The sequence below is a fragment of the Convolutriloba macropyga genome, unplaced genomic scaffold (assembly GCF_964194025.1).
Source record: "Convolutriloba macropyga unplaced genomic scaffold, txConMacr16.3 SCAFFOLD_1334, whole genome shotgun sequence".
In the NCBI taxonomy this organism is placed as follows: Eukaryota; Metazoa; Xenacoelomorpha; order Acoela; family Convolutidae; genus Convolutriloba; species Convolutriloba macropyga.
Window position 1 is genome coordinate 8,457 of NW_027453317.1, and position 11,512 is coordinate 19,968.

Below are 11,512 nucleotides of genomic sequence, written 5' to 3' on the forward strand. Positions count from 1 at the left end.
GTTATACCTAAATATTTTTTTAAAGATTCTTGTAGTTCACAATCTGATAAAACTGGGTTCAAATTAAGCCCTAAGTCTTTACCAAAATACATCAACTGAGATCTCTTAGAATTAAAGCAAAGTTTGTTTTCATTGAACCATAATATCGCCTCCGTAATGCTATCTTTAAGATTTCTTTCAATATCTTTTCCACCACAACGTATGTTGGTATCGTCAGCAAACAATGTGATTTCTGTTTTTGCATATTTGTTGGCAGATGATTTACAAAAATTAGGAAGAGGAGTGGGCCTATCACAGAGCCCTGTGGGACACCATTTTTAATATTTTTTATCTCAGAGGTTTTTGGACTGGAAGAAAACATATTGTTGGCGGTTGTTCAGGTAGGACTGAATAAGCTGTTTAAAATGGCCCCTAAAACCAAAACTTTCTAGTTTGTTGAGTAATAGTGAGTGATCAATGGTATCAAAAGCTTTTGTTATATCAAGGAAAACTGATGCACATGGGTGTTTGTTATTCATAGACAATCTTAGATTTTCAGTTATTTCAGCTATGGGATGAATACATGATCTTTTTGAGCGAAAACCAAATTGTCTACATGAAAAGAGTTTGTTTTTGGAGATGAAGTTAACCATTCTTTTTTAGATAATTTTTTTCGAAAATTTTGCTTATGGTTGGCAGCAAACTTATTGTTCTATAGTTTTCGGGGGCATCCATGTTCTCTTTTTTATGAAGTGCCAACACTTTTGCAATTTTAAAGCTCTGAGGAAAAGTATGACTCTTTAAGCAATCATTGAAAATGTCAACTAGCGGTTCAACTATTACAGGTAAACATAACCGAAGAACCATGTTACTGATTTGATCAAAAGCACTTGACTTAGAGTTTTTCAAAGTTCTTACAATGGACAAGACTTCCAGTACATTTGTACCATGCTTATAAAATGATTTGTGGAAACAATTACTGCGTTGGCGTTGCTGTAATTTAGGAATTTCAGACAGAACTTTTTCTCCGATAGTTACAAAATAATCATTTAAATGGTCAGCGTCCAAATCCACATCTTGCTGCGTCTCTTTTTGTATCTTCAGAATTTTTAAGGTATCAAAAATTGTTTTGCTATTTTTCTGATCTGTCAACGGCGAAAAATATGTTTGCTTTGATTTTCTAATTTTGCTTGTGATTTCATTTCCCAAAGAAACATACTCCTCTCTATCTTTTGGTTTATCAGACGAAACCCATTTTTTTCTGGTTTGATCGCGTTTTTTAAGAAGATTCTTAATTTCTTTATTAACCCAGGGACATCTGTTTTTAGTTATAACTAATTCTTTTTGTGGCGCGTATCTGTTTAGCGTTTGCATAATTGTCGATTTTAAAAACTGAATTTTGCCATCGAATGATTCCATTGATTTTTTCTTCAAGTTTTGATTTAACAAAAACAAAAAGTTTAGCAGTTTTTGGTCAGTCAATTAATTCAGATTCCTGTATTTTATAATTTTTTTTTGGTCAATAGAGTGCAACCAAAAGGGAACTTTACTTGAAATTGGATTATGATCTGAGATAGAAATTTCATAAGTTTTGCAAACCAAATCATCATCGGTTATGATATGATCTATGCAAGAAGAAGTGAGATTTGCTTTTCGAGTTGGTTCATTAATTTGGATTCGAAATCCAAGCGATTCAAATATTTCACAATATCTCTTCTTCATTGTTGATTGTTTCAAGATAATAATGTTAAAATCGCCAAAAATTAAGGTTTCCGAATTTTTGTTTCGCAGAAAATAGAGCAATGATTCAAAGAAATTAAAAAATATATCCACATTTGCTGAAGGAGGTCGGTACAGAACACAGATATAGCCCTTCACTTTATTTTTTTTATTGAAAGAATTACACTCTCCTGATCCGTTTCATAATCTATCAAGCTATATGAAATTCCTTCTTTCTAAAATGCAGCAACGCCGACGCCTTTGCCAATTGTTCTTGGTTTTGATACAATTTTTTGGAATCCCTGCAAACAGTAAAGTCTAAGGGGTCACTTGGACTAAGCCAAGTTTCTGTTAGTGCAATTATGTCCGGTGGTTCTTTCAAGCTATCGTTAAGAAGCTGCAACTCATCGAAATATTTTCTAAGAGATCTAATATTCAAACCTAAAAACATTTTTAGTGGCTTAGGTACTAATTATTAAAGTTCTGATTTTGAAAAATGCTTAAACAATGGTCGTTGTCATTATCTGCCAGCTAATCCGAATTTTTGATTCCTACTCGGCTGTGATATTAAATTGAGATGACGTTTTATACGCCTCACAAAATATATTTTCATGTCGCGCTGTTTTCTGCAGATGTAATTAGTCGCTTAAAGCAGCACACCCATCGTCGTCATTGGGTGATGAACGTAAACGTTTGAGACAAGATTTTGATATATTGGGTGACTGAGGAATAACGTTTCTCGAACAGACATTTGAAGGAGTTGTTTGTGATACTTGTGTAGTATTGTTGTTAAACTCATTATCTTTCGTATGCTGTGCAAATTGTCGCTTCCTTTGTCTAGCAATAAAACTGTTCCCATTATCTAACTGTTCTTTTTTTAAAGCGCAAGACCTGAGAAACCCTTCGTGGGTTTTATAAAACACCTTTACCTGACAATTCTTTGTTGTAGTAATGTAACCCTTTTTTTCGGCCATTTGCTTTAATTCTCTGTCTTTTTGTGGTAAACGCTCTTTAATAATAATCGGCAGAGAGTTTTCCGGATTGAGAATTTTACCAAGCATTGACCGTCGTGCATAAATTTCATCCTTCTCCCAAAATAAATGAATTTTACGATAACTGCAGGGGGTATTTTTAATTTTTCCAAGATCCCAGTAAATGACAAGCTTTCATGTTTTTGAGTGGCACAGTATAATTTAGGTATTGTCTCAAAAAATTTTGTACTTGTATATCAAGTTTATCGTAATGGTTAATCGGCAAATTTTCAAATATCAAACAATCTTAAGAGGTGTATCTTTCTTTTTGCAATAATCTGTCCTTTAATTCGCCTATTTTGGACTGCAGTTGTTCGATTGTTTTGTCTTTTTGAATAGATAATTTGAGTAAGTTTCCCATAGTATTTTTTAAGGAATCGTTCTGTAAAGATTCAACAAGTTGTTCAGTTAGCTGTAATAAAAGAGCATTCATGTTTGCTTCAAGATAATACGTTGTCTCAATGTACAAAGTGAGCAAAGAATAAGTTCAGAAAAGCTAAGCAGAAAAAAGAGCAACTATTCTCTAGCTTGCATGGCGTGTGTCTGATCATACAAACTCACAAAGTGTTTTTGCAATTTCGAACCCAATTTGTGTAACAGAAATTGTGAAACTTTCTACAACCAAAAATGTCAACTTCACAATCACAACGCAACTTGACCTCAACCAAATATTTGTCTAATTACATTTGTGTTCAGATATGGAACAAAGGGAACGCTCTAATTGCCCCGCACGAGGCAAAAACATACATTAATTGAGGATTGGAAAATCGGTTTGCGAAAGTTACAAGTGATTAGCAGAAGAAACATCAACAAAAAGAATGAATTAAAAAAAAACAAAAAATCGTAAAAAGACAAATGGTATCGAAAATGAAGTACAAGACAGCCAATTCAGTTAACAGCTACAATCAATTGTACTATACCATCTACAAAAGGAGGCGACAATTATGTTTCCACAATTACGACCGAAAATGGAAATGAGCTACAAACCAATTAACGTCCAAATCTGAATAGGAAACCCATCATGCAATCCAATGATAGATTAGGGAAGAGCTTTCAGCGTCCTAAATAAATTTTGCTTTAAAAAATTATTTTCGAATCAACAACCTCAATCTAGATAAAATCCGCAGACTAAAGAAAATTGAAAATCTATTTGAATGATGGGAAAACTCCAAATATCAAAAAGAGTAAAATATTTGGAGTAATTAAGACGCACTAATGAAATTGATTAATAATGGGCAAAAAAAACAAATGTGGCAGAGACCTCTTTAAGACCGCGCACTTGCAGTGGTACAACAGCAACAAACGCATTTGGGTAATTCCAGTAATGAAAACTTTGCCCAAGTCAAATTTCCCATAAATCAGTCAGTTGCTGCCAAATTTGCAGAACTGATTTCACGCATCGCGCTATTCAAAGCTTTTATTAAAAAACTAAAGTTTCAAAAACGTTTACTGCTAAACAAAAAAAGACAGACTAGTGTCAATAAATCATGAACTGAACGTCAATGAAGAAATTGATTGTATACAAAAAGAGGCTTTCACAGAAAAGTCATGAAGTTGCTCAGACACAAATTTTGCCTCACAATCGTTATAACCATTAAAAAAGACCATTCAATAAAATTAGCTTTAGATTCCAAAATCCTCAAAAAATCTATTCATTAAAAAGTAACAACTGCCAAACAATGGAATCCTCATTGGTTCGACATCACAAAACCTGATTGAGATACAGAACAGACAAACTAATTGTTTTTCAACAATTGATTTAAAAAAGATACATCAGACTAAAACTCAACCCTGAAACACCTAAACCAGGTGACTTCAACACCAATTCCGTAGAATCAACTGGCACTCATCTTTTGAAAACCAGAGTTCAATGTCTTACCAAGACACCTGCTCACAACCAAAAGCCAGGCACTATTTCCTTACCGGTTTTAAAAAGAATTATTTTGTTATCTGAATGATATAAAAAAAATTAAGCACGGGCACCGATGATGAGCTTTTAAAGTACGCAAAAAATCTGTCGAGAACATCTATAGTTACTGCCTAAAAGCCATTTTATAAAAAATATATACGGAATTGGGACACAAACTTCTCGGATTGGGATTTTCTCCTCAAATCGAAAACAGTAGCAATATTGACGTTACAACCTCCAAACAGTCTGAATATTGAAATCAATCTTTGGATACGTTGACCAGATTGGTAAATGAATTCCAAACCTAACACAAACATATCATTCATAATGAGTTTTATCGATGAAATCAACTATGTTCATAAAGACAAACACTCATTAGGTGATTCTCAAGATGAATAGATGGACTCCTCCTCTATAATTTCACAAAAGAACATCTTGTTGGAGATAAAATTGGCAAAATCGATCACTTTTCTCCTAATTCATTCTCTAGAAGCCAAAACAAGTTTTTCAATAAGACGAGCATCTTGTACCGGCTACCTCGAGGATACGCAATTAATTCAGAAAATTCGTTTTTCTATAACCATAAATTTATTAGCAGAACTATGTGATATTACAAATCAAGAATTACAGGATAGGATAATAAAAATTTTTTATCGGTATTACACATCAAAAGCTCTTCACCAAGCACTGCAATCTACCAGCCATTTAAGCACAATTTTGCATCGAAATCACATACTTTCGGGCGGCGAGTTCACCCACTGCACAATTGATTGTAAAAACATTGAAAGTTGCGCGTTTAGAAAACATCCGTCAGGCAATTATACGTTTTACAAAACAGCTGAACAAACATAGAACGCGGGAGCATGTGAGCTATGTAAAATATTAGACATTATTTCAGGGACAGCTAAGCACAAAAAATACGGCCCAGTAATACCCAATATAGGCCGAAAAAATGAACATAGCATTTATTTATAGCATAAATAATCAATTGACTGTCATTCTGTTTTCGGCTAAACTCAACTAACATTCAGAAAGACTTCGAAAAAAGATTATTAGAATTAAGTTGAAGCACAATCTCATTCAGCACACAGTATAAATTTGCCCCGAAGCATATCAACAAAAACATTGACACACATTAAATCCCTCATAATGTTTGACCCTCAATTTGATTCAGACACATCCCTTGTACATACATCCCTTGCCGAAAAAAAAACAAAACAATTGAATCTCTCTCTATCTCTATCTCTCTCCCTCTCTGTGTCTGTCTTTTTTTCTCTTGGAACCAATTGGTCGACAAAAACATCACTGGACTAATCAGTAGACAGACGATTGACGAAAACAGCGCAAAGATTTTTTGATTTTTTTTGGACGAGTCGAGTTCAATACCTAAAGCCATAAGAGGCACCATATCAGAAGACATTCACTCTAATTATCTGGAAGCTCAGCTATGCTCAGCCTAGCGCAAAACTTTTGGCGGCCGTATAACTGCCGCAATACCTAAGCACAGTCGAGGAAAGGTAGAGTTCGCAGAGAAATTATTCAAAATCAGTCATGCCCCGTAGCAAATGGGTACTTTTAACTAAATGCAATGGACCAAATAGAGTTCAACATCCCTCTATCAAATGAAAAAGGAATCGAACAATACTACCATGCAGCAGAAAAATTTTGAAATACAACGCAGTTGAAAGTGTTGAAAATGCATTGGGAGCAAACGTAAAAAAATTCCTCGAAATTATCTTTATAAGAATATGGTATTACGATCAAAAAGGCTCAAAAAATCAAAGTTTCTAAATAGAGAAAGTTCCAAAATTTCTGTCTACATAAAAAATGGAACCAATTTACGCACCAGAAGATGACCATAGAAAATTAGTCAAAAACAGAACAGTTAAATTAAATTGATCTATACATGCAGTTATACACTAATTAAGATCAAGCATACAGAGAGAACAGGGAGAAAGCTTTTCGAAGATCATTTTGGTAGATGATACCGATGATTTGGTAACTGATACAAAGAGTATATACTTAACTAACGACAAAATCATAACTCATAATTTAGAGGAAGACGCAACACCCTGCAGACAATATCTTGTACCAGAGCAATGGCCGAAATGAGCACTTCTTCAACACTAAAAATGAAGGAGTCATGTGAGATGAAACCAACGAAAAACAGATCCCGAACAAGATGCAAGGGCAAATTAAACCCAGTTCTTCTGGTCAACGCAAGCCTCACGCAAATCATTGAGGTCTGAAAGTAGTGTGAAGGCCAAGTTGTGTCCGTATTTCACTGGAAGCAATAGAAAAGAGAAGAAAGCCCAATACTATGTTTTCGAAGAAATCATCGAGCAACCGACTAAATTATCGAATACACTGAATGGAGACATGCAGTCATCTTCTGGCTTCAATGAACCCGTTTTGGACACCAACCGATCATTTATTGGACAACGCTCCCATCATTTTCCAAATCCCCAAATTTCATGCAACCCTAACCCAGTCTGCCAAAAAAGATAACGATTTCCAAAGCAGAATAGATTAATGACGAGAGTTTTGATTTGATATAAACTAAATAAACTATAGAACTCTTATTAAACTTAAAACTTTTGCATTCACTGGGTGCATTTTGTACAATAGTCACTACATAATTTTTTCTTTAACATAAAACCGGTGAATACTGATCGTTTTTCTTGTTTTTTACTAACTTTTTTGCGTTATCTAAAAATACATTTTAAGTTGATTTGCTGTGATCAAACTATGATCCGGTATTCATTCAGTTATTACCCATCAAATCTTTCATTCTCTCCTTTAATGCAGCTAAATCAAGTTGTCAGTTTACACTGTTCTATTAGTCCACGTTTTGATATAATAGTAAAACAAGTGTCATTGTCATCCCGAATTCCGATTTAGATAAATCAAGTCTAGTTATAACTCATAAAACAACTAATTTGCATAGCAATTCAAATAACAAATAAATGTGTTTCTGCGTAATCGCAGCAGAGCAGCATTAGGCTTTGAGTCTGCATCAACAGTAGCCTGTTCTCAGCTGTCCTTTTTCAATTATTCCCCACACCTCAGGCTGTTCATTTGGTGAGCATGAATGCTCTTTTTTGGTGACTATGGAATCAGTCAATAATCCTGAATTATGATTTCGCATCGCAAAATGCAAAGTATATCCTCTGCGGATATAAAATAAATGTTGTGTTGAATGAAATTCTACAGATTTTGACATTTTGACCACGAATAGCAAAAATTAATCTCTATATTAAATTTTTAACTCAAACATCTTCTCAGATTTTGGAACCTACGTTTCGAGATATGTACTTTTAATCTATAATACATTTGAAACATGGGAGAAAAACACGTACAGTCTCTTCTTCGCTTCTCGATTTGGTTCTCCATTTCGTATTTGGGGTTGACGCCAATAGAATGAAACCTACGCCTTTCAGAAGCCACAGAACCTGAAATGTTCCAAATGCATGCAAACACTTTTAATCAGGTTTTCGTTTTGACACATACATACCAAGTCCAGACCTAGATATATGACAAGAACCAAATAGTCTAGTGGGGAGTCAATATTATCAAAATTACACAGCCGAGCTTCTCGGTTAAGGTCAGGTAAAAGTCTCTTCATGAGAATTTTCTGATCGAGCATGATCTTTTCATGGGTCGAGTAAAATTCTTTCCATAGGATTTTTTGGGCCATGAATGGTTATTTCATGGGTCAAGCAATAGTCTTTTCAAAAATCGGCTTCTTGTAAAATAGGAAAAAAATTATTTTTTCTCCTTTGTTGCTGCTCGCTGAAACAGCAGCGGAGGAAAACCAAAAGCCGCAAAAAATTTGCCAGAAATTTTGCAATTCTTGCAACTTTTGCCATTCATAAGATAAAGCAATCATCACAGCTGGACTACATTGCCATTTTTCTCGGTTGGATGAAACTAGATAGTTCAATTGTAATGACCTTCATCCCATTAGAATGCTGAAAATTTTGCGTTATTCAGTTGTTTTTTCTTCTAAAAAATGAATTTGCAAGTTTTTAAAGCAATTCAGGTTTTTGATAGATTAGGGTTCTTCAAAACAGAAAAACACATGCTGACTACCTTATAAGCAATAGTAAGCAATAAAATTTCCAGTAAAACTTTTCAGGCGAAAATGCAGACTCACAAAAATATTGTTGACGGCCCATAATTTCACACTAAATCAACCCAATTTTTGTAATTTATTCTAAGGAGAAAAGACCCGTGAAAAAATATTTAATCCTCAATAAATTTAGTCGAGTAAAATCCAGCGCCCAAGTCTAGCCGATCAAAACTGGCTCAATTTTTTGGGATAAGCAAAAGTCCAGCGTAACATTTTCGGTCAAACAATTTACCAAAGTGTCGACAATGTCAAACACGAATACACCTGATTAATAAAACCAAGCAAAAATGATTTAATAGCTCTTTTACGCCCAGCAAAAGTAAATATATATATTGTTAAGGATCACTTGATTCTGTTCCCACAATTGCGCATCACTGCATTCAAGCATGCTTTCTATTCATAGCCGTTTGCCCTATCATCAATTCTTAGAATGATTTAGAAGGTTGCGAAATGGAGATTAGCTCAGCTATTTTTAGTGAAGCTATTGAAATCAGTTAATGTTTTATAATGAGATCTAAGTTCTTCTCTAAATGCAAAATACTATTCAAAATCATGTTGTCAATTACTCAATAAATTTATCAGACTAAAAATTAGCTGACTTGATCACATATGTGAATTCTGTGGCAAAAAAAACAAAACAGCACTTTCAGTAAAAACGAAGAACTAATGCCTTCTAAAAATTAATCGTTCTTCAAAATTGATGTTTGGGTGACATTAAAACACATTTTTCTCCAATTGATCCGCAAAATTGTCAAAAAATGCAAATTACATAATTCAGCAGCGTGAAATAAATTCTAAGTGAAATTGTCAATATTTTAGATGAAAAAATGGCAAAAACATCAATTTCAAATTGTTTCAGATTGTAAATGATTAAATAAACTTTTTGTTTGATTCCATTGAAATTGTTTACAACGGACAGATTTTCGATGGAGAAAACATGAACTAAAAATATGTTGAAATTAACTTCTTTCCAAAAAGACAAACAATTTGTCGTAATCCTCAACTCTAATGCTTTCTGACTTCTTTTTGAAGCCTTTTTCAAAAAATGTTTTTCAACGGGGTTTGAATCAAACTGATTCTCAACAATGTCAACAGTCTGGCCAAAGTAATTTTAATTGTTTAGTTTCTTCTTTTTGTTTTTTTAGCTCAAATCATCAACGACTTGTAAACTCAGAGCAAAAAAATTTTAACAAAAAATTTTTTTTCGACGTATTATGGAATACTTTGTATAAGGCAAAGTTTCGCTCAAGTCCGCTTTCTAATAGTGGTAAGAGAACTTTATGCAAACAACAAATTTTGTACCGTATTAGAGGTTATACCGGGCAATAGAGTTACTTACCTGGACTGGCGAAGCCTCCCAATGCTGTTGGGAGTAGGAAAATACACAAAACTATCAACATAAACAAAAAAATTTGAGCCGCCAGCATTTTTTACGTTTTCCAACAATGGTCAGATTTGCAAAAACAAAACTAGATATAATTCCTTTTCCTCTGTAATTTTTGTATTAATAATTCACAGACATCTTATGCCCTCCCTCCCGCGCCCCCTCCTCCCAATCATATCCCCCAAAATAGTGTATGTATCGATGGTAATCGGGTAAATTGGGGACTGTATATTTACTGACGGGGGGTGTAATTGGAAAGGTGTGTAATTGAAAATTTGCACTGATTATGGCATATATAGACCAATAGAAGATGCGAGACTAGGAGGAGCTACCATTCTTATACATCCGTAATTATCAGTTCTAGATGGTGATATTTCAGTCAAGAGGAAGAGGAAATAATTTGAAACATTTTTTACAACTTTCTATTCAGATTACAAATGAGTTATTGTGTACAAAAAGTTAGCGCATTTGCATAAAAATGTCAGACCTTGTTTTTCAGCTGACGATTTTTCAACTTTTCATCTCCGAGTCAATTGAAAGATTTCAAAAAGTGAAAATTGGGCTCAACACTGTTTATTATTTAACCGACATGTTATAAAAAAGTTAATCTCTAATGTATTGTAAAATTGACATCGTGGGCTCTAATTAAATTGGATTAACCAAAGGGGCACCCAGATGGTCTAAAAAGATGTCAACTTTTTTGATATGTCACTATGAAACTTGCTTTGTTCAACATCACTAACAAAATAAACCACCCGGTGAAAAATTGACATGTTCTTTTCAAAAAACAATTCAGCCGAGCAAGCGTAAAAGTTTATAGAACAGCGGCTACTTCAGATTTATTGACAACGCCGCGTTTTGTTAATTCTTGAAACGTTCAGATGTTTCGCAAAAAATGCTGTTTGATGCAACAAAGGAGTTCTACAAATCTATTCTGCAAGAAAAAGAACTACGTCCACTGCACTACTGATTTCCTAAGTTAACTTGCAAGCGTTTTGGTTTTAGGTTTTTAATAAGAGAAAAAAGTTATATTTCACAAATAGTGCTCACAATTCCTTTAATTGAAAATCAAAAGCTCAAAAATAGGTGAGACAGGTAAAGTTAAATTTTGTTAAACGAAAACTGGAAAAATAGAGTTTAATGGAGAGCAAAACGCAATATAATTTAAAAAAACAGTTAGAACTTGTACAAGCTGTTGAAACCTTTTCTAACTGGATCTGAAACCTTTTCTAATTGGATTCTAATTGAATGCAAAAAAGCTAAGATATAATAAAGGGGAATTGGCGAAATAATTAATTAAACTAAACATGCAAGATATGCTGAAATGTGTGTGAATGTTTACAGTTATCCTCTTAAAA

At 33.8% G+C, this 11,512-nt stretch overlaps 1 protein-coding gene across 2 annotated transcripts; it reads right to left on the minus strand.

Moving 5' to 3' along the window:
- Nucleotides 1-2,264: 2,264 nt before the first annotated feature.
- LOC142358202 (uncharacterized) lies at nt 2,265-10,612 on the minus strand. Of its 2 annotated transcripts, none has more exons than XM_075409656.1 (4): nt 10,562-10,612; nt 10,110-10,239; nt 7,998-8,090; nt 2,265-2,535 (listed from the first exon to the last, which is right to left on the minus strand). In XM_075409656.1, the coding sequence occupies exons 2-4, from the start codon at nt 10,195-10,197 to the stop codon at nt 2,345-2,347; spliced, it is 372 nt and encodes a 123-aa protein (XP_075265771.1). In that variant the 5' UTR covers nt 10,198-10,239; nt 10,562-10,612; the 3' UTR covers nt 2,265-2,344. The 2 variants fall into 2 exon arrangements, with proteins under 2 accessions (XP_075265771.1, XP_075265772.1); XM_075409657.1 differs by having other exon boundaries at nt 10,574-10,585.
- Nucleotides 10,613-11,512: the final 900 nt, after the last annotated feature.